This window comes from Paramormyrops kingsleyae, chromosome 4, assembly GCF_048594095.1.
Source record: "Paramormyrops kingsleyae isolate MSU_618 chromosome 4, PKINGS_0.4, whole genome shotgun sequence".
NCBI lineage: Eukaryota > Metazoa > Chordata > Actinopteri > Osteoglossiformes > Mormyridae > Paramormyrops > Paramormyrops kingsleyae.
Genome location: NC_132800.1, coordinates 21066107 through 21093558, shown reverse-complemented (window position 1 = coordinate 21093558; position 27452 = coordinate 21066107). Strand labels below are relative to the sequence as shown.

The 27452-nt window shown below is 43.6% G+C and overlaps 2 protein-coding genes across 37 annotated transcripts in view; one reads left to right on the top strand and one right to left on the bottom strand.

Annotated features, from left to right (window-relative positions):
* rbm33b (RNA binding motif protein 33b) overlaps positions 1-8643 on the bottom strand; it is a 54784-nt gene extending 46141 nt beyond the window's left edge. For 31 of the 35 annotated variants that reach the window (XR_011989964.1, XR_002837341.2, XR_002837340.2 and 28 more), the window contains exons 1-8: positions 8462-8643; positions 6935-7013; positions 6271-6337; positions 4941-5008; positions 4358-4556; positions 2986-3105; positions 2302-2473; positions 1231-1370 (exon numbers count right to left, since the gene is read on the bottom strand). Coding sequence is in view for 9 of the 35 variants with exons in the window: in XM_023804827.2 (XP_023660595.2) it covers positions 1231-1370; positions 2302-2473; positions 2986-3105; positions 4358-4556; positions 4941-5008; positions 6271-6337; positions 6935-7013; positions 8462-8480 (864 nt within the window). In the remaining 26 variants the exon portion in view is untranslated. Of the gene's footprint in view, positions 1-1230; positions 1371-2301; positions 2474-2985; positions 3106-4357; positions 4557-4940; positions 5027-6270; positions 6338-6934; positions 7014-8461 lie in introns of those variants that run through there. The other 4 variants (XR_011989965.1, XR_011989971.1, XR_011989973.1 and 1 more) reach the window with 2 other exon arrangements.
* A 4424-nt stretch (positions 8644-13067) lies between these two features.
* cnpy1 (canopy FGF signaling regulator 1) lies at positions 13068-25705 on the top strand. 2 transcript variants are annotated; one of them, XM_023804726.2, is made up of 6 exons: positions 13068-13168; positions 15740-15848; positions 19409-19524; positions 24208-24417; positions 24975-25071; positions 25511-25705. In XM_023804726.2, the coding sequence occupies exons 2-6, from the start codon at positions 15749-15751 to the stop codon at positions 25549-25551; spliced, it is 564 nt and encodes a 187-aa protein (XP_023660494.2). In that variant the 5' UTR covers positions 13068-13168; positions 15740-15748; the 3' UTR covers positions 25552-25705. The 2 variants fall into 2 exon arrangements, with proteins under 2 accessions (XP_023660494.2, XP_023660495.2); XM_023804727.2 differs by lacking the exon at positions 13068-13168 and adding an exon at positions 13178-13397.
* Positions 25706-27452: the final 1747 nt, after the last annotated feature.

The window sequence follows — 27452 nt, the reverse complement described above, 5'->3', positions numbered from 1 at the left end:
TGACCTCGCTAACAGTAACTGTACATGACCTCAGTAACAGTAACTCTACATGACCTCAGTAACAGTAACTCTGCATGACCTCACTAACAGTAACTCTGCATGACCTCACTAACAGTAACTCTGCATGAACTAACAGTAACTCTGCATGACCTCACTAACAGTAACTATACATGAACTAACAGTAACTCTGCATGACCTCGCTAACAGTAACCCTACATGACCTCAGTAACAGTAACTCTACATGACCTCAGTAACAGTAACCCTACATGACCTCAGTAACAGTAACTCTACATGACCTCAGTAACAGTAACTCTACATGACCTCACTAACAGTAACTCTACATGACCTCACTAACAGTAACTCTACATCAAGTAATAGTAACTCTGCATGACCTCGCTAACAGTAACTCTACATGACCTCAGTAACAGTAACTCTACATGACCTCACTAACAGTAACTCTACATCAAGTAATAGTAACTCTGCATGACCTCGCTAACAGTAACTCTACATGACCTCAGTAACAGTAACTCTACATGACCTCACTAACAGTAACTCTGCATGACCTCACTAACAGTAACTCTACATGAACTAACAGTAACTCTGCATGACCTCACTAACAGTAACTCTGCATGACCTCACTAACAGTAACTATGCATGACCTCACTAACAGTAACTCTGCATGACCTCACTAACAGTAACTCTGCATGACCTCACTAACAGTAACTCTACATGAACTAACAGTAACTCTGCATGACCTCGCTAACAGTAACTCTACATCAACTAACAGTAACTCTGCATGACCTCACTAACAGTAACTCTGCATGACCTCACTAACAGTAACTGTACATCAACTAACAGTAACTCTACATCAACTAACAGTAACTCTGCATGACCTCGCTAACAGTAACTCTGCATGACCTTGCTAACAGTAACTCTGCATGACCTCGCTAACAGTAACTCTGCATGACCTTGCTAACAGTAACTCTGCATGACCTCACTAACAGTAACTCTGCATGACCTCGCTAAAACTGACGGCAGACGACCTCACTAATGCTAACAGCAACTCTGGATGACCCGGCTAACACTATCACTGGGTGAACTTACGAACGCTAATACCAGTGGCCCACCATCGCTAACGCTAACACGCGTGCAAGCGCAGACTGCCTCTGTTAACCTGCCCGGACTGTAACAGTAAAAGAGGAGCAGACACTGGACGTCCAAGAAGACCGCCACCTGTCCTCTGTGACCGATGTCCTGCAGCCTGGGCGTAGAGCAGCCAGCCCTGCCTCCTCTCCCCCTCCTGCCGAGCCAGCCGCGTGTCCGCGTCGTCGCCTGGAGAAACAGGGTGGCTGCGGCCTCCTCCGAAAGCTCTGTGGGGGGGAGGGGCGGGTCAAGTGAAGGCGTAAGGGGGGCACGGCATGCTACAGAGGGCAGTGAAGACCATTTAACAAGACAGCCTGAGCTGGGAAAATACAGAATAAAAATATTTTAACTGAAACTTTAACACCCCTCCCCACCTCCAAAAATCTTAGGTGGAGTAAGGGGGGTGGGGGGTGGGTCTATATCATAAAAAAGTCTTTTTCCATTTTTTTGCTCCAAACATAAACAAATCCTTTCTGCACACCGTGGTACCCCCGAACCACCAATTACTCCCTCCGCGCTGAGTGTCAAGATTAATTTCACCGCGCTCCATAACAGCATGGTTTCGGACGACATCTTCAATCAGTGAGAAAGGGAGCTCTCCTCCACTGGAAATAAGCTGTCACATAAGGTCACCAAATGTCGACACAATGGAAATTGCATTTGTAACTTTAGCTGAAATGTCAATTGGCTTGTTAAATGTTTTTTTCCCCCCCGTTAGCCCTTATACGATTTGAGATGCAGGAGATGTTCTGGAGTTTTCTTTCGCAAGTGTCCAGACAGTTCCTTCTGTTTTGAAACAAACTAACATTAACACTTTGCTCTCTCAACTGATGATTAAAGACAGAAAAGCAATACTTTAAAACGGCTCTGGTATTACACAAATCAGAACTAGTGTCTCCACAGATCATGAGTCAGTCAGTACATCAAAAGAGTACTTCATACACTTGCATTCGATATTATTTTGCACTTTTATTACACATAACGCGTAACCAAAACTGTTACCTTTACCCAGACAGCATTACTCATTATTCATTTCTAATTTCTGTCTGGTTTCCAGTTTGCCTTGTTGTTTTTTCTTAACATAGCGGAACACGAATTCTCACATATAGCAAATTGTAGCACAAAGAACATGTTATTTCTTAAGGAGAGTTGGTGTACCTAAGGTTTCCGGAATGTTCCTCCGTTTGTCTGCCACGGATGAGAGAGGAACTGCGGAAGCGTCTTTTCGTTCTGTCTTGAAGCGGAGCCGATGGGATTCCTGGTCTTCCTCTTCATCCTCCTCCTCTGACAGCTCCGACTCCCTCTTGAGCTCCTCTATCCACGTTTCATTCTGCCACAGAAAAATGCAGTTTGAAACCAGTGCGAGAAACACTCAGATTGTCCACTATTTATTGGGCTTTACAGACTAGAGACATTTACTTATTTCTGCTATCCATTATTCACTAACCCCATGACTCTGCTCAGGTGGTTGGTAAGTGGATGGATGGATTATTTACTTAAAGGAGATATCCAAGCTATTTACTTAGTTCATCCCAAAATCAAAATCAAAAAAATTAAATAAATTCCCAGGTAGGCTGCAGTGCTTTTTATTCATCTAGATCATTAGGAGAGTTGCCTAGATATTTAGGAGAGTTTTACAGATATTTGGTCGCAGAAATGTCAGTCTTCTCTCGAATTTAATGGGACTGAATGGCATTCTTTCTGTGGCGATTAAAGCACCTTTTAAGCTGGTTAAGTGCCTCGCTCAAGGACACAGCAGCGGTTTCCGTCTGCAAGAACGCTACTGTCAGACCCTAATGAGAAGCCAGTTCAGGAAGGCATAGTTCACTTCTCTAGACACACCTCTTCCTCCTCGCTAACCGCTTCTGAAGTCTCCCCTCTGTCAGCCTCATCCTCGACAGTCTCCTGGACCTCGACGGCTACTGGCGGACTCCTGATAACTCCAGAAAAACCATCATCCACCTGGAAACCCAAAAATAAACAAGGGTTGCCAAAAGGCTTTCAAGTTAAACAGTGACAATGTTCTGAACAGCATTTCAAAAAGCAAATGTAATTAAAGGGCAATTAAGACTTTCAAACTATTTACATTCAGAAAATGATTTAAGACAAAGGGCACAACTCTCCAGAACAACTAACAGAACAGAACAGAGTAACTGGCAAAAGAGCTTCTAAAAGAACAACACCAGTATTTACTTTAAGTCAAAGTTTATAGGTTCAAACCCTGATGTTCTGCCCATTCATAAAACCACCTTAAGAACATCCAGCTGTATCAGAGGGCATAAGAACTTTCACTTTCTCTAAAGCCATCAAGACGTATTGCAAAAACATTTGGAAAAGCTTCAACACCGAGTGAAGAATAAAGATTTCACATTACGAAGAGCAATCCGGTCACCCACATGACAGTGAGATAATACACCCATTTAATCAGTATCAACTTAAAGACAAAGACATGACACGGCACATCGATCCCGTGGGAAAACAGGGCTAAATCCCCCTAAAAGGTTCCATTCGGCAGACCTAACCATCAGCAAACGAGAGTGGGAAAGCCCTGGAATCTGGCAGTAGCATCCCGCCTCGCCCTGTAACTGGAGACGCAAACAGGAATGCAGTTCTAGGAATTACGTTTATGTGCCATAGCACGGCAATGACAGTAAGGCCAAAAAACAAGAAGGAAAACCACAATTTGGCCAAATAATAAGGTCACAGAGAGCACAGCAGTCACCCTTCTTACACCTATAGGTCAATCCCTTTCTTCAGTTTCCTACAAGGTCAATAACACAAAAGAAAAAATAAAGGAATAAACAGACAAGAAGGATCAATCCCTTCCACAGCATTCAAACCCTACAGGTATGTTTTAAAAGGTCAATAATGTTCTCTAAGCGGCAGATTATCAGATCCCTCTCTGAAACCCTCAGAAAGAGCATCCCATCAGCCACCTCTGCCAACTGGCAGCGCATCACCACGACACAAAGCACCCCCACAAGGTCACAGCACTGCACGGACAGAGAATTACCTACCGCCAAACAAGCTGTCAACACGAACTTTGTCAGGAAACAGATAAACATGCTGGCAGACAGAGATAATGGATCTAATTCCCCTGCCCCTCCCCCAGCTCCCCGGGGACAGAAATAGATTTGAAATCCGTCCCAAACCAAAGCAGGGGGTGGTGGGGGGGGCACGCATTATCTCTGGCTATACAATGGAGAGGACGTACTTGAAATTCATTGTCCAACGAGCCACCAATTCCGATGTCCACCACATCCTCAGCGCTGACCCCCCCATCAGCAGGGGTGCCGGCCCGGTCGTCCACCCTGACGACACCCGGGCCCTCATCACCCCCGGGTCGTCCTGCTTTGGTCGAGGTCTGCGAGGTGGGGTCAAATGTCGAGTCCTGGCCGGCAGTGACACCAGGACTACGGGACGACACAAACCGCAAGCAGATACACGCGACACTCTCATACACAAGCACTGAAATATCGCGAGGAAGCGGAGCCGGTAGGTAAAAACCTAGCTTTCTATCCATAATGGTTATGCAGTTAAAGCCCTGGAGATCCCTGACTACTGACAACTGGTTACTGCACCTTTTATCTGTCAGATAAGCCAAAATCAGGACAAATCCACCCTTTTCCAGCTTAATAGTGGCAATTCATCCGAAACCTAAGGTTACCGGATTGTAAGTTGCCATCACGGGGATCAGGGTGAGATGATTATCAGCCACCTTGTTATGGATGGCAGTGGGGGAAATCCAACAGCCATTTATGGGTGACAGGCCTGGCTTTCGGAGCCAAACCCCTCACCTGGGGCCGTCGTCGTCACTGTGCAGAAGGTCATCGTCCAGCTCTTCATCCTGCATGTCGGAGAGGGTCTATGGGAAGAGCACACCCTGTAGGAAAAGTCGCATGCCAGACCAGCCACAAAATCGCTGCAAAATGACAGTTTCCCATCTGAACCCTATATAAATTACACACTCAGTACGCCAAAGTCAACACACCTGCATACATTCAAATGAGGTTTATGTACCGCCATGACAACACGGTCTCCAGGCAACCACAGACATGGCATCCCATAATGCCCTGTCTTCTGTGTTTCTTAAGGCTTCCCGATAGCAGGTACATTGTTGAGATGACTGATGTATGGTTCAATTCATTAAGCATTAATTACCAGAACTGCATATATGTAATTGAAATTTTTTTCAGTAGATTGAAAACAATATGAATATAACTGTGATTTCCTTAATTTCCGTAATGTTGTGAGAGGGTAGGCTTGGGTAAGTAAAGCAATCATTTATTAGAGGAGAAGATCCATGTCTGGAGTCTGAAGGCCTAAGCAATTCCTACCACAGGATTCCTTCCTACAGGAAGGGAGTATGGAACAAGATATATACAACACTCCTCGTGTTAAGTGTAGCTTGCCACATGTACTGTGTTGATTACACGCCAGTGTCCATGCGGCAACGAAGAGGTTAACACCGCATTTGTCACGCAGAACCTGGCGGGCTCTGTCTACACGGCTCGTCATTGGCCGAGGGGGAAGCGCCGAGATTCTTCTGGCATCTGAATCGGGGCCGATTCCCCCGTGGAGGAACAACCTGTCACGGGTTTGCAGACGGGAGCCTGTATGTAGGGGGCCCCCACCCCTACGTGTCTCGCGTCTACCACAGATGCCCTGGGCGGCCCCATACAAGAGAAAGGGAAAAAAAAATAAAAAATACGCAAACGGCAGCAGCAAACGGAAACGACACGGCAGTAATGCTGAGCTGTCGCCGAGCCGCGGGACGCCAATGGACCGTCGACTGACCTGCACGCCTCTCTGCTGGAATCGGCATGACCAGCGGTCTTTCTGTCCGCCCACCTGGCTGTTTAATTAGGCCGAGACGCCCGGCCGGCCAAAAATAGGCAGGAGCCACGGTGCGGCAGGCACGCAACGGCATCGCTGCGGCCCCGGTGACCTGCACTGGACCCGACACCCTCCGTTGTCACCCTCGTCTGACATTTCGGATCCCAGCGACCCGACGGTTTCGTAAGACGAGAACCGGCTGGCATGTGGGCTTTCCGGGACCAGGATGGAAGACCTGCAGACCCCGTTTCGGCTCACACACTCCCGCAGGCAGGTAAACGGCTACCTCACCTGTTTGGGTGCAAGCCATTCATCTTCAAAGTCGTCACCCTCCAGCTCACTCTGAGGGACAATTAAACTAGGGAAGTATTTATATACATGTTAGGACAGTCTGCTATTGCAAAGGGAGTGTCACAATACTTTAGGTCCTATTTTAAAAGGCATGAATAAAAAAAGAATTAACATAAACAGAGGTCACCAATGAAATTAATAAATATTGAATAATGTAAGTATAAATATTTATATTTACAAATAGATGCAATACACATGCTACAGATTATGCGTTTTTATTCACAGATAAGACGTCTGTTCAAGTGAATCAATGTAAATAAATAATTTTATACTTTTTTTGTCTCCTAAAATGATATACCTCTAAGCCAGCAGCAACAAAATTGAGCAAATTACACCCCAACACATGCCTGAAGCAAGTTTTACTACTTGCTTCGGGATGCAAATCAACCAAAAATAATTATTTCTCAATCAAACTTGCGCCAAGAACCCTCACTTAATGGAGACTGGCAATTAAGCTAAGCTAACACTGCTAATTGACGCTCTTAAACAGAATGGACAAGTGTCAGAGGTTAATCCACGCAGCCAGCGGGAAAATTTAACACGCCAGCGAAGGAGATTAAGGTCTCCGTCACGCCTCTCCCTGGCACAGAGCTGCAAGCCATACCTGCCCGAATTGTCATCGTCCCTCATCCATTCGCACCACCTCGTGCCCCCTGGCTCTTCACACTCGTCAAAGTCATCGCCTGGGAGACAAGGGGGGTGGGGGCGGCGGCCATGTCAGTCATCTGTTCGGTAAATTGTGATGTCACACAAAGAAGGTGATGGAATGCAGTGGTCGATATGGTTGTAGGAATGTCCATGATCCACAGACGGATGAGGGGCGACATTGGCCTCTGAACTCACGCCCTTAGTCCCATAGGGTCTGCAGAAAGCTCTATATCAATCCAAAAACGAGGCCAAAAAAAAAACCTCAAAACATTTTCAATGGCTGGGCTCACACTGAAGCTTCCATTTCCAGGTACCTGAAGTGTTCCCGGCCATTCATTTCTCTTCATCATCATATAGTTACTAATTGTCTATCCTATTTATCCCTGTGTTATAAAATACAGTAAGTCTTCAATATACAGCAGTACAGCTGCTGCACATCTTCTGATAAAAACATGCTAATACTGTTATTTGCTATTCACAAATTCATTAGGCTGTGGTCCTCCAGGAATTAAGCTTTACGGAAAGAGGACAGAAGCCACCCAGGGCTGATTTCCTGTAGGTGTCACAGCTCCCAGTTATATGTCAAATATCTGATGAGATACAGCATTATCATGAGAATAATGCCTCTGTGAAACGGCAAGAAAAGGGCCACATGTAACAAATATACAAATAAATTACACGGACAGAATGTCGTGATTTCAAAGGAATATATGCAACATTTTTGTACAATGGGATGATTTTCTAGTGCTTACACACCAAATGCTTACTCACATAAGATAGAAAGCACTCTTCGAATACATATTTATTGTACTGTTCCGGTTCATTTTATTGTATTTTAATTGATTTCCAATTTCCCTTCCTCGCTGATCGCTAGATTTCTAAGTTGCACATCAAGTTTTTATAACCACTACGCCCCCTGCTGTCCTTTTGTCGCCTTATGTCATGTCTGTAAACTGCAGCTGTTGTTAACTTTTACTTACAAAGGGTATTCACGCCGTGACTGGATAATAACGCCTGGTTTTGCTAAATATCCCCTTAGCTTGTTAGCTTTGCAGCGCCATGTTAATTAAGGGCGATATAAAAGACCCCGATTTAGACAGAACTCGGGTTCACCTGGAGACACTTAAAAAAAAGTAAATTCAGTCTTCCTGACAAATCTCGCCTATCGCTAGTCACCAAATAATCACCAGAGACAAAAAAAAATGGCGTGACTCAGTTATGAATGCACTATTTAAACCCATTACTGGTCTTTAGAAATAAAAACATTTCAAGTCCCCTTCGGCACCGGGAAAAACTTTAATAACGTCTCTTTAATTATGCAAATACTGTGTTAAACAATAGCGTTGTCTTATAATTTCATAGTTTATATTCAGTGGAATCAGATACCGAAATGCTTTCACGGGCGGGAAACGTGGCCGCCACGAGAGCTGGAAAAAGAGGGACTATAACTTATCATTTATGAGTACGAACTTAGATATCATACCTCGGGCGCTGCCGGCCATAACTTGTGGTCATAAACTATAGAATTTAACTAAACTTTTATACAATATTTCACAATAGTAAATTTAAACCAGCTAGCTAACTGGGCCCCACTGACGTTGCACCGCTTGATAAAAACGGCCAAGTAGGAGATTTAAACCCGGGCCAGAGAGTTCTGAGCATGCGCAGTAAATCCCTCAGAAGGCGCGGCATGCGTCGCTCGTTACATAAACCAAGGTTTTAAACCTGACTGTATAAATATGAGTCCACCCATTCATCCATCAACCAATCCATCAGTTTTATGTAAAAGCAATTATAGAAAGTACAGGGTCTCAATGACTGCTTTATAGACGTTCCCTAGTGAGCGAACTGCTTCGCCCTAAAAAAATCACACTGGAGACTGAGAGGTTAATGGTTCACAGGTGCCTTGACAGTAGTTATCCGAAGAGTCGCCAACTTTGGTCAGATTATTGGCGTGAGATTTTCAATTAGAGACAAGTCTGCACACGCATTTACATGCATGTAACCGTTGTATTACCTTATAAATAGTCTGTAGGGTTAGCAGACTACCATAACGCTCTTGATATAGCTAATTTCAGGTTTATAATGGAATAACGTAGATTTGCAGTAAAATTTCTTGCTTCAGAGTCAGAAAGCGTCAGTGTCGCGCCAGATGCGTGAGAGCTGGCAACCCTGTATCGGGTTAAGCCAGCTTGCAACTATCTCATTAATTGTTTATATTTTCTTTGTAGTTTTCCCATGTGTAATTTTAAAAGTTCTCTTATCATCATAATGTAATCTCCAATAATATCATCTTTTGGAAAGGATGAATTTTAGGTTATAACCCCCTAAAGCCATTGAGAGTAACTATTTTTTCATTATAGGAAGAAGAATGAGGATAAACTTTGCATATTACATGATTCTTTGCTGCTGAGTATACAGTGTATAATGAGGTAAAGATGGAAAAGGGTTATAAATCTGAAACAGAGACTGCTGCTGATATAGGTAATCAAAAACATGCATCAGTCCTCCAGGACCAAGTGACATCAACATAGACTACAGCAGACACCAAGAAGGTGAGGATAACACAATCTCATCAATATTATGGCTCATTATGTGGTCAGATGATGAAGAAGAAATGTCAATACCTTTCTCAGATCAATGCTTTAAGGCCAGAGAGATTTGGAAGATTCAAAATTTAATAAAGTGTATAGGGACTTTTCTTGAATAACACAAACAAAAAATCCCAATTGACTTCCCTGCTAGGGCAGTGATCCAATGTTCCCATGTTTTCACTCGCTCAGATAATTCTGATAAAACCTAGATCAGTTTCCTTTGTGTCCTTGATTTTATAACCAACATTTTTTTTATCACAATAGGCAAATAATTACTCAATGGCATTAAATATCCAACAATACAATGACTTATCGACGACTATTTGTTTTGAAATTGATAACTTGAGAAAATTTGCATGGTTTGTTAATATGTGGATAGCCTCCCATTTTGTGGTTCAGTCTCACTGGTTCTTTAGGCAGGGCTTATACATAGAGCTACTTGGCTTTCTTCAGACTGGGCCCAACTTAAAATATTTCAGAAGGACTAGGTATCGTTTCTATTCCTGCACCTAATAGATTACCTCGGAATGTTTGGTTTCAGAATTATGTCTGTTGATGGGAGTGCTACATGATTAAGTGCTGGGACCCCCTGATTTTACATTTTACTTCATGATACTTTTGTTTCTCCTTTCACCCCAAGGACAATAAAAATGTGGATTTAAACTTGAGTGAAAACTTGGACTTGACATCTCGCATGAAGTTGTAGTGAACTCTCATTTTCTACAATCTTGAAACACATGAAAAGAAAAAAATACTAACTTTAAAGAAGTTGATGACTTGGAATCATAATATACTCAAATGAAACCCTTTACATATCTTGACCACCTGATCAATGTTTCATGTAAAGGTTTTTTCCGATGTATCTTGGATATATATATATACATACACTCACCTAAAGGATTATTAGGAACACCATACTAATACGGTGTTTGACCCCCTTTCGCCTTCAGAACTGCCTTAATTCTACGTGGCATTGATTCAACAAGGTGCTGAAAGCATTCTTTAGAAATGTTGGCCCATATTGATAGGATAGCATCTTGCAGTTGATGGAGATTTGTGGGATGCACATCCAGGGCACGAAGCTCCCGTTCCACCACATCCCAAAGATGCTCTATTGGGTTGAGATCTGGTGACTGTGGGGGCCATTGTAGTACAGTGAACTCATTGTCATGTTCAAGAAACCAATTTGAAATGATTCGAGCTTTGTGACATGGTGCATTATCCTGCTGGAAGTAGCCATCAGAGGATGGGTACATGGTGGTCATAAAGGGATGGACATGGTCAGAAACAATGCTCAGGTAGGCCGTGGCATTTAAACGATGCCCAATTGGGACTAAGGGGCCTAAAGTGTGCCAAGAAAACATCCCCCACACCATTACACCACCACCACCAGCCTGCACAGTGGTAACAAGGCATGATGGATCCATGTTCTCATTCTGTTTACGCCAAATTCTGACTACCATTTGAATGTCTCAACAGAAATCGAGACTCATCAGACCAGGCAACATTTTTCCAGTCTTCAACTGTCCAATTTTGGTGAGCTCGTGCAAATTGTAGCCTCTTTTTCCTATTTGTAGTGGAGATGAGTGGTACCCGCTGGGGTCTTCTGCTGTTGTAACCCATCCGCCTCAAGGTTGTGCGTGTTGTGGCTTCACAAATGCTTTGCTGCATACCTCGGTTGTAACGAGTGGTTATTTCAGTCAAAGTTGCTCTTCTATCAGCTTGAATCAGTCGGCCCATTCTCCTCTGACCTCTAGCATCAACAAGGCATTTTTGCCCACAGGACTGCCGCATACTGGATGTTTTTCCCTTTGAACACCATTCTTTGTAAACCCTCGAAATGGTTGTGCGTGAAAATCCCAGTAACTGAGCAGATTGTGAAATACTCAGACCGGCCCGTCTGGCACCAACAACCATGCCACGCTCAAAATTGCTTAAATCACCTTTCTTTCCCATTCTGACATTCAGTTTGGAGTTGACCAGGACTACATCCCTAAATGCATTGAAGCAACTGCCATGTGATTGGTTGATTAGATAATTGCATTAATGAGAAATTGAACAGGTGTTCCTAATAATCCTTTAGGTGAGTGTATATATCCGGGTGCCATCACCCTTTCTTTTATACTCAGTGATGTAATTTATAAGGAAGTGGGTTTTAAAAGCAGGCTACATGGGTGAATTACAAGACATTCACACATCAACACACATTATAAGGCAGGGATGGCCAATCTTATCCAAAAGGGCCGGTGTGTGTGCAAGTTTTTGGGGAAACCTTTAGGTCAGCTGCTCAAACCCAGGTGTGAGGACTCTTCAGCCAATCAGTCCTCTATTAGTAACCTAATTATGGAGTTGCAGCAGAAGTCAACATACCCAGTGGCCCATTCTTCATAAGACTGCATGCCCACCCCTGTTATAAGGGCTAATCCTGGACAATATGTCTGTTCAATATGATAGGAAACTCAAACTTGTGAACCTTAATAACCACAATGAGGCAATAACAATCGCGTCATCTTGCTCTGCTCGGTTCCATTTGGTGTTTAAAGTTTTCCAGTATTTTTTCATTTACCATAATATGCAAGCCAAGCGAGGCAACTGGAATTAAAACCCTACCTTAAGCTTAAAAGATTAAAAACTCCTACTATAAATGACTGTATATATTTTTGTGGTAATTCAGGCTAAGAGATCTTGCTCTGCCATACAAAAACAAAGCCATTCTTGGGATCCTCTCACCCCCAGATCCACTGTGAAGCTGGTGATTATTTAAGCAATGCTGCTACGATTGAACCACAGTCTTCTGTTAAACACCAGCACACCGAGAACATTTTCCACTCATCAAGAAAGAGGCATTTCTATGTTGAACAAAGTCTAATAATAACATTGATTAAACTGCCTGTAAACAACAGGAGGCTTGGATGCTGAGATACCCCGCCGATCACAATCTCTGCCATTTAGATGCTCAGCAGGAATGGGTCACTGCAGTCAACAGCCTAAATATGGCCTACCTAATGAAAACCTGAACATGCCATTGGGAAGCCTGCAGACCCAGACAGAGGACAGAGCTGTCTAGAGAAATGCCTCCTATACGGCCTGACACCATCCCCCTGTTGGCAAAAACAGTAACTACACGATCAGTCCCAACAAATTCTTCATCTAGGTGGGCTCATCAGAACACAAACGAATCGGCCGAACTGTGCCTACCTAAAAACTGTAACATTTAATATATTTCAGCTAAACTTTCTAAAATGTTTATATTAGTATATTAATAGTGGTAAAGTGTTCAAACATGTCTGTTTTATGTAGTTACCAAACGTCAAAACCTCATTTAACCACCCGCAAATGCGCATCAGTATGCAAAAACGCAATTACTGAGACAGACTTAGAGTTAAACATAATCTTTGAAGGAGGACAATCGGTTTCCGTTTGTGAGTCAATGAATCGATCTAATCCGTCTCGCCGCACATCCGGATGTTAAAAAGTTATTCCCTCGCTTGTGATTGGACAAAAGCTCCGTATTTATAATTCTATTGGCTGTCTGGCTGTTCATCTTTCTCAGAGCCCTCCTCCTCGTCGATCGTGGCAGCGCCACGGACAAGCACGTAAGTGACCAGTGTCTCTTTATCTGATGCAAAATTTACATTCTTCCTCTAAATGCATTAATAGAGCCCAAACGGAAAAAGACACATCACTTTTTTGAAACTGGAATACAAGCTCAGGGCGTAGTTTGTCGGAGCAAATACATAATATCTAAACGTAATCCATTTATTGCCTACGCTGAAAAAGTTTCCCACATTCTTTCTCACCTTACAAGTTTTCATTTATACTCAGGTAAGGTAGCTGAACTTCTGGGACACCTAGCCGTTTATTTTTAACTTTAAACATTTAGTCTATTTTGTGTCTGCCTTAACATACGGGTAATGTAAAGGAACTTTTCTTACGGTAGAAAGAGGATTTAGCTACAGGTATCCGGTGGATTTGCTATCCACTTCTCATGTATAATTTCTCACGGGATGACTCATCGTTTTGTTTACCTAGCAAGATGAATACATAAAATGTGGGCTGCCATATGGTTAAATTAAATAAACAGGCAAATGAGCCTGTTTAGCTAAAGGCGGACTATTTTTTTTTTGCCTGCTTTTATCAAAATTTCGTATAAACAAGTCGCGGTTCCCTTCACTGATACACAAAGATTGAAGTAGATTGTTTTTAAAATTTAAGTTTTTGTTTTCACCCGCGATAACACTCATTTCTCCTAGTAAGTTTTTCTTTGAAAAACATCGTGTATGTTGAAATGTCGCTATCAAGTTTCGCAATACTAATGTTAAATAACTGAATGAAAGTTCTGGTAACTGTCCCTGATAATGTTTACATAGGGACATTTATATCTGCCCATATTCACGGTTAAGGAAAGCCTTGGGTTTTAAAATGCATTTTGCTGGGATCGGACTTCTGCACCGTCTTCAGCCGGTCTTTCGGGTTCCTGACGGACCTGATCCTCATGTCGCTGTTGGTGTAAAAGAGCAGGAAGCGGTGCGATTTCGCGGAGGTCCAGCGGGACATCTGGGTCTTTCTTACCAAAACAACAAACAATGCTTGACAATTGAAGTTTATCAGAAATCTGCTTACTAAATTACCAAGAAATGGTCATGTTTGTATGGGACTTAACTATAAATGAAATGGTTGTGACGTCAGTCCTTTAGGGACATTTAGGGGTAAGTCTTGCATTTGGACGCCGCGGTAAGGACTTTCCTTCGGATACTAAGCAAGCGGGTTGAAATACAAATGAGACAATTAAATAACTGATTTTATATTTTAGACAACTAATTATGCCAGACTTTATGTGTACAGTGCATCGTTTTATGCAGTATGTGCCAGACAAGCTCTGAATATAGTGTACACACAGTTCCCCTTAATTATACAACACAGTAAATATTAATTATACATATTACACTCGGTGCTTATTGGAGGTCATGTTTTTGTATTGCATTTTTTGTGTGTATGTCAAAGGTTAGCTCGCCATTAAATGAGCGACATATCTTTAGGTTAAATACCGGTACACGTGTTGAAAATGTTGCCTTCATATGACGATGTTCATGATGCACAAGCATCTCGTTTTCTTTCAGATAATTTTTCAGAGGTAAGTCGCCACCGATAATGTTCGCATGTAGTTTAGGCCTCTGAGAAAGACCTGCGTCTCAGTCGTCTACCTGTCACCACTGATACTGGCCAAATTTCATTTTTATGCGGGTGGGGAAAAATGTCCACCCCTCACTGGGGTCCCTAACTTGTACATAGCTTCTATGCATGTGCAGTATATGGACTTCAGTCGTTATATCATGGATGGATGCATGAAATGTTTCAGATTACCTGTATGTTAAGATGATTTAATTACAGATTCCTTATATGGCCTTATTTGTACTTTGAACTGTGCACTTGGTGTACAATAAAGACATTAAAAAAAATTATTTAAATGCATTTGTGTTAAAGTCTATCACAATATGCTTATCTATTCATGTTCTGGTATCTTTTATAAAAGTCACTAGAGGGATGTAACGCTTGCATCTCAAAGCACTGTCTCACATTGTCCGGCCCAGATTAACAGTGATGATTTTATTTAGTATCTACTGTCCTCGCTTAAGATCTGAGGATTTTGCGAAAAGTGCAGAATCAACTCTTTCCACACTAAACATAAAGAGTGCAGTCTGGACTCCTTTTCCAGTTTAACATTCACGCTAAAAACACCCCCATTACATTTCAGGAATTGCCAACCATCTCACTGATTCACGGTCTCAGCTCCAGATTATTTAAATTATTTGTTGAATACTAACTTGGTTTCTCTTACAGTAACTAGTGGTTTAAATCTGATTATGGCTATTATAACTAGCACCAGGGGTCCGTTATATTTGTATCTATCAAAGCTATTGGACCATTCAGAGAAAGCAAACGGAAATACCTGAAACTTAGGGTCTGTCGAATGCTTGATTAATTGGAAGGAAATTTAGGAGCATTTGTTTAAAATCAGCTTAAAATCAGCTCCAAGATCCTAAGATCCAAATGAAAAGTCGTAAAGATGAAAATAGCTGAAACGGCAGCTAAGGTGAAGAGTGTTTGAATCCAGTCTGTATATCGAAGCGGGTGCCTGTGTGACAATGTGTCCTGTTCATCCGCAGCCGGCTGAAATGGCTCCGTGCCTGGCTCGGATGACCCTGGTCGTCGTGGCGATGGCTGTCCTCAGCAAGACGGCGGAGGGAAAGAAAGATAAGATGCTGTACTGCTCAGGTGAGCTGTGAAGTGGCAGCGATGCTGTCTGGGCGGCTGGCACCTGTGCCCGGCTGTTAACGGCTCGTGTTTTTACTGACTACTGTCATTTTACACGGCAGCCATAATGTTCACATCAGTTCTGAGAATTTAAACTGTTCGTTACATCAGTTTCTGTCTCCGTGGTTATAGATTCAAAAATATTGTGTAAGGTTTGATAAACACCTATAGCAGTGCTGATTATATTAAATTATGCTACAGTACCTCAGCAATCCACCCAAACAAAAATATCAGCTGATTTTGGTCGTCCCTCAGTGTGTAAATCTTGCACACATTTAATTTAGATTTTGCTTTTTGTTTTTTCTTAATTATTATTTTTGTGGCTTTTCCTGATGCAGTGTGTGGACGGCGTGCAGTGCGCCCATTATCCCCTGTGGCGATTTTTCTATTTCCATGTTCCGTGTTTGTTTTATTGGTTTTTTGACGAAATGGAAGGGGGCCTTTGCTCCCCAGCGCCGCCCCCCCCCCCCCCCCCGGCGAATCCCGCGGCTTCTGCGGCGCTTCAGGAGGGCGGGTGACTGACGCTGGCCCCCCTCGCGGTGCCGCCGCCGCCGTCGTCACAGGGGTGGCGGCCTCCATTTTGACCCGTGCGGGTGTAGACAAAGCCTGTGCACGGGCGTTCCTAAATCTGGCTTCTCCTTGGTGCCGTTTAAAGGCCTCACCTGAATTGGGTCTTCATTTCCTGTCTTTATAATCTCCTAGTGTGTCCCAGCGGCTTTAGGGACTTAGGAACTCAAGCAGACTTTTCTGTCCATTATAATAATAATTTAAAAAAAAAAAAATCAAGTAAATTGGCCCATTATATGCCAGCCTGACCACCTATGATATACCTGGCCGGTCTTTGCTGCTCTATCCTAGACACTCATTCAGTTTCATTAAAATTGAGTCTGCGCCACGGTACGTCCAGTCACTGCAATGTACTAGTTTACACACCTCATTGTGTCTGACTGGCAGCTTGAGTCACTTGATCGTAACCGCCGTGTCACAGAGCGAGGAAGTGTTTCATTGTCCCTGTTAGAGACCGGTCTGTCCAGATTCAATGCCGGTTTGATACAGCGAGGCAATAATTCATTATCTGTTGAAGAGGAATTACATTTGTACTTGTATAGCATATAGTATGCAAGGTTTGGCAAGGCAGTTACAAAACTGGATTCGATTTTAGGGTGAATGTTTAGTCATTGTGAAGGTTAGATAATCGCTATGAAGGTGTGTGTTAATGACGCCGTTTGCTTGGGCCTGATTTATGCTGTAATCGCTCCAGCAGACTGCGACCGGCCTGAGAGAGCCGGTCCTGATCTCTCTGTGGTCATCTGACGCCTCTCCGTCTCATTCACGGTGAGACACCTCCTTGTGTTTCACTGAGGTGTCTTTTAAAGAGGGCAGCCGGAGAACTTGGATTAGCGAAGTGCCTTAATGGCGGCCCGCAGTTCTTAGTTTTCATGGCCCGTCGATGACCCATCTCGGCCAGCCGCGCATTTCGGGCTTTGCGGTGCGTTATGAGCGATAGCGGCTGACCTCAGGAGAGGGCTGATCGACTCGGGTCCAGATGAAATCTGTTTTTTGTCAGACTTGGTAGCCCTTTTTGTTCATTACCCTTTCTTTCCACTGTTTAGCGATATAGCCCCCCACCCACCCCCCTCCACAGGGTATCACTTCATCAGCATTAGGATATAACTCGAGCTAAAAACAACGGCTTCACGGAAATTAGATAAGACGCAAATGTACTCTGCTCCTTCAGAATGATTCTCTATAATTAGTTTAAATTCTCCTGCTATGAAATTATTTTCCCCACAGCTTATGTAATTACGCAGCGTTTAAAATTTGAAACTGCATTAAAAGTTTATGCAGGAACAGGCAGATTTGTATTAAATTATCAAGGATTTGATTGCACACTGATTCAGTGTTGTTAGTGGCACTTTGTAATGTAACTGGAAAGTACTAATTTTGTTTATTTGTTGTTGTTTTGGAGGGGTCAGTTTTGCGGGCCGAAAATGAAACGTCCTTTGACTGTTAACGTCTCTGAGCGCAGGCTGCAGCGGGAGTTACGCGCTTGGCGTTATTCGGCTGCGAGTCGGTTACGACGGCAGCTCTTGGCGCCCGTTTTCGCCAACGGCACATCAAACACATCAGGTGCCAGAAGTCGGAGTGCGAATCGCGCTGTAGACGGGCTGCCTGTCGTCTGCACGTCGGTATCAGGATTTCCAAACATTTCTAAGAATAAATTGAGTTGTGTGCATATGCAAATGGGTCACCTTGCAGGCCTACATATACCAAAGATTTATCCTGTTGACGTTTGGTAATGTCAGTCTTAAACTAATAGTAGGTGTATTTGAGTTCTTCTACAATATATTAGCGTTATCGTTAGAAACGAGCGTTATTTTTTTTGTTCGGTTTGGCCGTTTCGTGGCGCTTTTGCCTCCGTCACCACAGTGCTTGACAGACTAGGACCCAGGTGCATTGTGGGTTCATGGTTGACCGGCCCACTTCCCAGTGGGCGTGCGCGGGAGTGACTGCCATACCTGGGTGTGCCGGCACACCAGGTCCTCGTGCCTGTTTTGCCGCAGTTTTTACGGCTGGCTGTTCACTCGGTGAATATCGTGCCAGGAACAGAATCGCGCCACCGCCATCCCCCCCCCCTCCCCGGCCCAGTGGCCCCCATGCTCTGCTGTCATGACTGCGGCGAAACATCTTATAAGATTGCCTGACCTTTTGTATGGGCAGAACTGATTGGACGGTCACCCCATCCGCTATCACCCGTGGTGTGACGGTACCAAATGCCAGCTGCTATCCACCTTCCCCCAACGACACCCCCCCCCCCCACCCCCCCAGGACCCGTCCTTCCACTTTCTCCGGCCACTGGCGTTTGGCTTTTGACTTTGTGTGTGTTTCTATAGTCAGATTAGGTAGCTGACACATAACGATACGAAAGAGGGGGATGCGCTCTTGTGCGATTTGATGTACTGCGGTGCGTGCGTATATCCTGTAATGGTTTTTATAGCCTTATTTCTGAGGTTTTGTTTTTTAGAAAAACATATCGGATTTGGACCTGTCGCAGTAGTTTTCGGTTTTGCACCAATTAAATTAGGAGTTAACGGGGCAGCTGGTGTGTCAGCAGGGGGCAGAGTGGTTAAGGAGCCCGACTTATTAACGAAAAGCTGGAGGTTTGGGCTCGGTGAGGAGCCCCTGGCGTCTGACCCCTTGGCAAAGTGTTTAACCCCAGTGACTTGAGTGAAAACACTGAGTTTCTTGGGGTTACGGCATCTGACGTGAGTGTCCATTAAAACGGTATAAATGTGATATATGTATTTTTTTTTTTTTTTTTTTTTTTGAGTGCCTTTCAAACTTAGGATTAATGAAACGTAATAAACTAAATCATTTTTAATTATAATGTTCACCTGTTTTAAATAGATTTTTATTCCTTTGCACGAAGAACCTCTCTGTGGTTTTAATCCTCGTGTGGATAATTATATTTTTTATTGCGGATCTTGGTGTCTCACCTTGAAGTCACTTTGTTGACGCAGCCTGCAGGGCACTTGCTGATGAACTGAACTACTCCATCAGCCGAGTCGACCCGAAGAAGACCATCCACGTGGGGAGTTTCCGGCTCAATCCGGACGGAAGCCTGGATGACAAAAAGGTAAATCGCTGGGGTGAGATTTGAAGTAGTTTTAATCATTTAATGTGGTCATTAAAAATTGATTTTTTTAGTTTACACGCTGATGAAAACGTCTGACTAGTGAAGGCCATAATGTACAGACACTCCCCGGGTTACGATGGGGTTACGTTCCGAAAAAACCTGTCGTAAGGCAAAAATATCGTAAGGCGAAAATGCATTCTAATACAGTACACCTAACCTAACAAACATCATAGCCGAGCCTGCCTTAGAAACATGCTTAGAACACTTACATTAGCCTACAGTTGGGCAAAATCACTTTATAATAAAGTGTTGAATATCTCATACAATTTACTGAATAATCTCCTGAACGCGGGAAAACATTTAGCCATTGTAAAGTCAAAATATCGTAACACAGGCCATCATAACCCGAGGAGCGTCCGTATTAATTTTCTCGTCATAAAAAATACTTCTTGCAAATTCAGGTGTATCAAGCAGAATTAAATTAGTTTTCGCAGAAATGCGAAAATGACTATTTTGCTATTTTACAAACGTATAGGCCTTTGGATTCCTTCTTTCCTTCAGGGTCTTCCAGTTGATGGTTGGGGTGGTTTTCATGTTTTCCCTTTTTCCAAAACATTTTCAGATAGGAAGTCGTTTTCGTACACTGTTTGGGGCTTTTGCAGGTTCAGTCGTGCAAGGACGATATCCATCCAAAATCCGTCACTTATTGCAGAAATGTGTTTGTTTACAAATATCAGACTTGGGCCTGCAAATGTCTCACTTTCAATAGCAAAAAGGGAGATCAGCTCGAGTTTTTCCCGCAATAAACTCGTAATGACCCTGCGAGCTCGGAACACTGAGCTGTGGGTGCAAGCTGGAAGCTGAAGGTGTCTGTACACAGAGTGATGTTAATGTCACGCGTATTTAGATAAGAGCATAAATGCTATATACCGAACATTGTGATGTCCTTAATGGCTGTTTCCACGCTGCGTTCTACCGGTTCTCACTAACTTCAGTGAGAAGCGTTAGAACCTGAATCCCCATCAGTGGCTGTGGCATCCTGGTGCCTGCTAGCAGGTTCCGCTGCATGACTTATCCTCTTATGTGTTTGGATCGTCGTCGGGTTCCTGGGCCTATTGAAATTCTGTCCTTGTGAGACTCGCTGCCTGTGGTCCACTGGACTCGCCCAGCTGTTGAACTGTTATTGTACTCCCTTCCCCCGATGCTGTTCTGGGTGACCAGAACCAACCCCTACTGCAGTCCGTGTCACGGGCGCTGTCTCTTGGCCGGCTGGTGTTTTTAGAGCCCTAGTAAGACATAAACGTTTCTAAAAGCGTGCTGCGCTAGCAGGGAATGATCCGTTAAGCAGCCGAATACGGGCGCCGAAAGTCCTGAAAAGCATAAAATGATCTTGCGAGTTATGGGCCGGACAGCGCTAACACTGCTCATGAAGCACCTAGCTTTCGCTAAAGCTGCCAGCCCGCGCCGGGTCTGGGGAGGGCGTCTGCAGGCGAGTGAGTAGGCCTCCTGCTAACCTGAAGCAGGCCGATCAAACACCGAGCGGCCCCCTCCGGCCAGAGACTTCAGCGAGGAGTCCGTCGACCGCGAGAACGGCTGTGTTCCGCACCGTAGCTGAATGCTGCCAATGCAGCGCTAAGTCAGTCTGTTGCATTTCTGGAACACTTCGTAACTGAGCTACATGAAAATGTTTAAAACGTCAAAATTTACTGTGCTCAGTTCTGTCTTTTTCTGTAAAGTGATAAGCTGAACATTTAGATTCTTAGAACTTTTTACCATTATTCCAATTTGTTTTAAATTTTCACTTGTATATTCCAAAGCTCTTGCTTGACTTACAAATTAATCTGCTGCTACTATTTGTTTTTTATTATTATTATTATTATTATTATTATTATTATTATTTATTGGTCATTAATAAGGTTTTTCTTTTCACACATTTTTACTTCGCATCCCTATATATCACAGGGCAGGGATATAATTACTATTCGAGGTTTGAGTGTCTTGATTCACTTGGTACATTTGGATTGTATCTGGCATTTTAATCACTTAATGTATATTTAAGCATTTATTCTTTTTTAATGTAGCAATTAGTTTTCTGGAGTTTCCTCTGCCCAGCATTAAGAAATCTGGTCAGTTTGGGTGTTAGCTGTGCATAATTAAATAACGTTTGTTATTTAAAAGTAATTATATGTGTAAAGGCCTCTTTGACCCGGAACCGGGCCTTAGAGGGTGATAAGCTGGGTCTGTAAGGCTGAATGGTGCTGAGCTGATCTTTTCCTTCTCCAAAAATAAACCCTTACAGCAGTTTGAACACGTTATTTTGGTGGGTCACAAATGTCCTTGCACATGTCAGAAATGGGGCCTGGAATGATTGTGCTCATAATGGATCGTATTTTTAACTCCGTTACAGGAGCCGTGGAGAAATTTCAGCCTGAACTGGGGGTAGAAAGTAGCCCCTTCCTCTGGGGGATTCCCGTCTGACCCCCTCCGCAAACACAATTAACCGGCGCGTTGTGGGTGCGCTCAGCAGTCTGTGTAAACAAATTTGAGTGCAGTGCACCAGGTGGGGTTTCGGTTCTCGTTCATTTCACACAGTGACTCGAGTCCCCTTTAATCGTCATTTTTGCAGTCTCTCCGGGAGCGAAGGGGCCGCTCGCCTCTCCCTGATAAACGGGGAACAATTAGATCTTATCTGCATACTGTAGGAGGAGGAAGACGGGATTGGGGTGTCCCGAACGGCGAGCCGACTTAAATTGTAGCTGACCACAGCCTGGCCGACTCCGTGCGGGTCTGCGTGCGGGTCTGCGTGCGGGTCTGCGTGCGGGTCTGCGTGCGGGTCTGCGTGCGGGTCTGCGTGGGACGGCCGTTGCAGCCCTGCCCCATGTGCTCGGCGGGTCGGCAGGTAGGCGTCCGCAATAAGCACGCAGCCTCCAACATCGGAGACCCGTTAAATATTCACAAGCGTAACTGCAGATTAAACGTTTCCCCCCCCCCCCCCCCCAAATCTTATGACTTCCGCATCACAAAAGGTTCCCGAGTGACACGGACGTTAATAATACAGCTACAGCACGGGCCCCGATCACGCTGCAGACTTTACGCAACGATTAAACATTTGTGACTTTAGGTTTGCAAAAAAGCCTGTGTTCAGGGGGGAAAAAAAAAGTCAAACTTTCAGCAGTGCGATAAAAATGTAGGTTTTTTTTTTTTTTTTTTTTTCGCGTTTGGCATCCAACGCAGGAAATTAAAAAGCTCTCGCGCCGTGACAATGACGGGTGTCTCTGAAGGGGGGGGGCTGAATAGGGGACACCGGGCCTGTGAAGCCTCCTTTTCTCTGGCAGCAAAGCCCAACCTCCCCTTTATTCCTCTGCAAATTCCTTATTGACAGGTTCTATTCAAAACCCTCAGACTGTTAAGGGAAGGAGTTTAATTCTCTCTTCCCCCCCCCCCCCTCATGGATTGCTCCATAACTGCTGTCAGCTCAGGCCTCAGCATACCGTCTAAAAGATTGTGTTTATTTTTTTTTAATTAAGGCTGCACTCTCAATAACATGAACACCTTTTATGTCTGTGTAGGGCTTTTGAAGAATGTTCTTCCACCAAAGACAGTAAGCTGGAATGCACATTAAATGTTCCGTCTCTTGACGCGACAGAGGAAGCTCTTTCTTTACTGCCGTTCACCCCAGTGTTGACTTTTTAAACTTTTTTTTGTTTGTTTTACTTATTTATTTATTTTATTGCACAAACGTGCAAAATGAAGAAGGTCCATTCAGACCCGAAATTTTTGTTTGGTTTCCGAAGCGCGAGTTGGCTTCATGCTGGCCGCAGTGGTCACCTCTGCCGCTTTACACCTTTCTGTGTTGGTGGGGGGGGGGGGGGGGGTGTCATATCTGAGACCAAATGCGCGCTGGGGCTCATTCTCTCCCCGGCACATCAGCAGATGGCAGCAGCCCCGGAAGCCTCTTTGTGTCCGTGTGGCACACAGGCGAGAGAGGGCACCATGGCGCCCTAATGCAATCCGTGGGACCGGAAGGATCCGTACTGCGTCTCAAAGAGGACAATGGGGGTCGCGGACATATCCACGTCGCAGTGATCCAGTTCATCTGCATTTTGCCCCCCCGCCCCCCCCGCACGCTGCCCCACCCCACCCCTTGGGGTCACCCCCTACCCTAGCCTATCCCTGCCCTTTGCCCAGGCAGTTCACATCAGGGCTTCCAGCTTTGATCAGCTGGCCAGAACCGCTTTCAGGGGCCAAAGGATGACTCTCCTGTTTACCCTGCACTTGGCTGCGGTTGACTCCCCCTTCCGGAAGGCTCCGTGGCAGTGGGGGGGGGGGTGGTGGTGGATAGTTTCCATGCACTCTGCACCTTGACCTGTCTAGACGCTTCCGCGTTTCCCATCCCGTTGCCAAGTGAAAGGGTGACCTTTGACCTTTAATGTAGTTGGTTTAGGGGCACAATGATGGCAGTTGGGGCTTTTTTAAATTAGGAAAGGGCGGGGACATCGAGGTGACAGAGATGCACACCGATGTCACCCGCAGATTTTGCTAGATGATCCCAAAATGAACTCCACTGATCCTTTTTTTTTCCCAGTCCAAGTTCTTGTTTTCTCTGCAGCCTGCTTTAGATGGAATTACTGCATCGGACCTGCAGGTCACCACCTCTCCGTATGTCCCTGTTCTTTTGAATAGGTTCCTCTTGCTAGATCAGAGACTCACCTAACCGAGCTCCTGGAAGAGGTCTGCAATAGCATGAGTGACTACGGACTCCACGTGGACCCAGACACCAAGGAAAAGAGCTACAAGCGGTTCGCTCCCAGGGACAGCGGTGGGGGTGACTTTCCAGACCTGAAGCACTTCCAGTTTGACGGCCCCCACGGCTCGGAATCCCTGAAATTCGCCGTAAGTGCATCGCAACCCGGTTTCTCTGCATGAATGAATTGCATCATTCATGTTGTGTCATTGTACGGCGTGTAAGGTGGGATATTTCTTGTTTATGCAATTATCCGGTACCTAGTTTGTGATTTAAAAAAAAAAAATAATAATAATAAATTATACATATATATTTTTTTATTATATTTTTAAAATTTCAAACCAAAATGGCTGAAGAAACCTATTTTGCAGCGATTATCTGAAGCTGAATTCCTGAAGTTCTGTGCCCTCGTTGCTCTTGCATGACGAATGAATATTGTTACTCGGGCTAGAATACTGGGTCGCCGTGGGGTGGTGGTTGTGATCCTACGAAGATCCTTCATGCGGGGAAGTCAGAGATATGGACCCGACTGCTGTTTGATCTTATTGTAACTGTACTGAACTGCGCACTGCTTGTATTGCAAGAAAAGTTACATATTGCATATTCCCCAACCCCCCCCCCCCCCCCCAAATTGAGAACTTTATAAGGACGTTGTTCTGCCAGTATGTGGCACGTAAACACACTTTTTCCCACCCCCCCCCCCCAGTGTGAAAGCATAGTGGAGGACTATGAGGATGAAATCATCTCGCTCTTCACGCAAGGGGAGGACCACGTGGTCGACACATTGTGCAGCAAACTATCAGGTGCGTTCCTGGGGGTGGGCCAGGCTTTTACAGAAAAACACTCACAGAAATGCCCCACACAGCGTCTGACATTCACTCATTCATTCATTCATTCATTCATTATATATATTTTCAAAGTGTTATTGATGAAATGGAACTTGTGTGGCAATCTGACACTACTTGGTTGTATTTAAAGATTTGTCCAGTTATCCACTGTGAAACCAAGATGGCTACTGCTAATTGTTCTTCTTTATTATTAATGTGTCCCGCTTAAATTTATCCGAGCCATTTTAAAGTTTTACAAACATAGTACGCTAATAATTATTGGGTTTTTGCTTGCTCTTAAAACGGGTGAGTATTTTAACATTTTTTTTATCAGAGTATTCTAAATACCTGATTACTGGTAGACTTCTATGATATTTCCCAGTTCAGCTGAAAATGTGTCTGTTCCCATATTCAGGTCACTGCAGAAGTGCCTCATCCTCTCGCGCGGAGCTGTAATCCAGCTGATAACGGCGAAGTCGAAATAAGAACAAAAAATCCAAATATCATAACCATTCTCAGACTTAAAAAAATTGCTGGAAAGTATAACTTTGAACTTTTTGTTTTGAACTATTTTTGAATATTTTAATAATAAAGTTTCTATTTAAAGAAACTCCTGTATGTGTTCAATGGACCCTGTCTTGCACTGATCAGGTTTGCAGTATCAACCTTTAAAAAAAAAAAAAAACCTAGAACAATAGCAGTTATGTTTACAGTATTAACACTGATTCGACAGCTTGCGAAGATGATTAATGCGAATCAGAAGCTGTTACCTGTAGAAGTGTTCAGGTCTCGGCACGGCATGCACGTGCAGAGAAGGATCGGGACATGTTTTTAGCACTGACTGAATTACTTCTGTACTATTGAGTATCGAAAAATGTCTTTTCATTCCACACCACTTTTCGATACCTAAAGAGTAAATCTCATTGACACGCATAGTGGAAAATGCACTGATATTAAACAAGCATTTTAACCTGAAAAATCTTCCACCAAATTTGGTTACTACGATGCGTATTTTGTCATAAACGGCAGGTCTGCTGTAGTGATAATTGCTAAGAGAATATTTCACAAACTGCGATTAACTTGCAGCCTAATGTGCCAGTTTCACTCATAAACATTTTGTAGGTTGCGTGTGAGTAGTTAACCCTTAATGGGCTCTTGGGCTACTCGGCCTTTCAGGTGAAACCAAACCACATTCTGCATTGTATGCAGTGGTTCTACATCTTAAAGGAACAGTATCACAATAAGATGAACCTGTTATTTTTCAAACTTCTTTAGTGATCAGTTGAACCCAGATGATGCTAGCCTACATTTCTATATATATTAATAATGTTTTTTTTGCAAATCTACAAGCAAACAGATCTTTGTTTTTAAAGTGTGTACCATTTGACCACATTTATGCTGTTGTGTTTCTATGATTCATGCGATTTTATGCAGGCATTGTGAGGCAATAGGTGAATTGCTGACAGGAAAAAACAGGGAAAAACCCATATTGTGTTTTTTTTTTTTGATTGGCATAGCCAAAGAAACTTAAGCTAATAAATAAATTATAGATTGGTGCAAGCATGTTTTTTTTTTTTTGTAGAAATTTCTCAGCCGTTTTGTAACAAAACTTATTACGTAATCATCTTTGCATTTGTGACTCTGCCATCTGTGTACAGAGAGGTTAAAGAACCCGGAGTCCTTAGCAGAATTAATGCATTCATTCATTCATTATAACTAATGTTTCTGTTCAACTCCTCTGTATGCTGTTTGTGCTATATAGCTGTTTGTGCTATATAATATATACACACACACACACACACACACACATATACCCTGCCAGCACCAATGCTAGCCCAGTGAACTCCTTTACTTTCTTAAACTTAATTAAAATGTTTCTTATGTTATGAGTGCATAAAAAGGCCAGCAAGCTGAAAATTAAAACATGAGATTATAACCTTCTTTTGGTTAAAAATTTTAATTTCCTAAAATCTGTATCACAAAAAGTATCATTCAGGACCCGGTATGAAAGTCAAGGTACTGTTACTGGTACTGGTATCGAAATCTGACCGATACCCAGCCCTTGGCAGGGAAGGGGATCCTGTATCCCGAAAGGGGGCGGAGCCAGCGGCCGAGAGCTTTGCACGACGATGTCATCCGCTCATCATGGATGTCCAGTTAAAAGCCACTCTTCCTTCTCGTGGTTCAAAAGGTTTCTCATTTAGTGGAAAAATACTTTTGTTTTTTTTCTCACCTCTTTCAGTCCTACATCTGCAGAGTAATTTTTTAAAATGTACTTTTGAAATGTGTATTTTTAGATATTTATTTTGCGAGTAAATGCATTTTTTTTTTTTTGAAAGCACTGCTGCAGAATACTT

Bases quoted from the DNA above. Each gene is read 5' to 3' on its own strand.
- cnpy1 (XM_023804726.2), top strand. From the start codon at position 15,749: ATGGCTCCGTGCCTGGCTCGGATGACCCTGGTCGTCGTGGCGATGGCT. The intron at 15,849-19,408 runs GTGAGCTGTGAA...TTGTTGACGCAG, and splicing joins TAAGATGCTGTACTGCTCAG to CCTGCAGGGCACTTGCTGAT. The intron at 19,525-24,207 runs GTAAATCGCTGG...TCTTTTGAATAG, and splicing joins GAAGCCTGGATGACAAAAAG to GTTCCTCTTGCTAGATCAGA.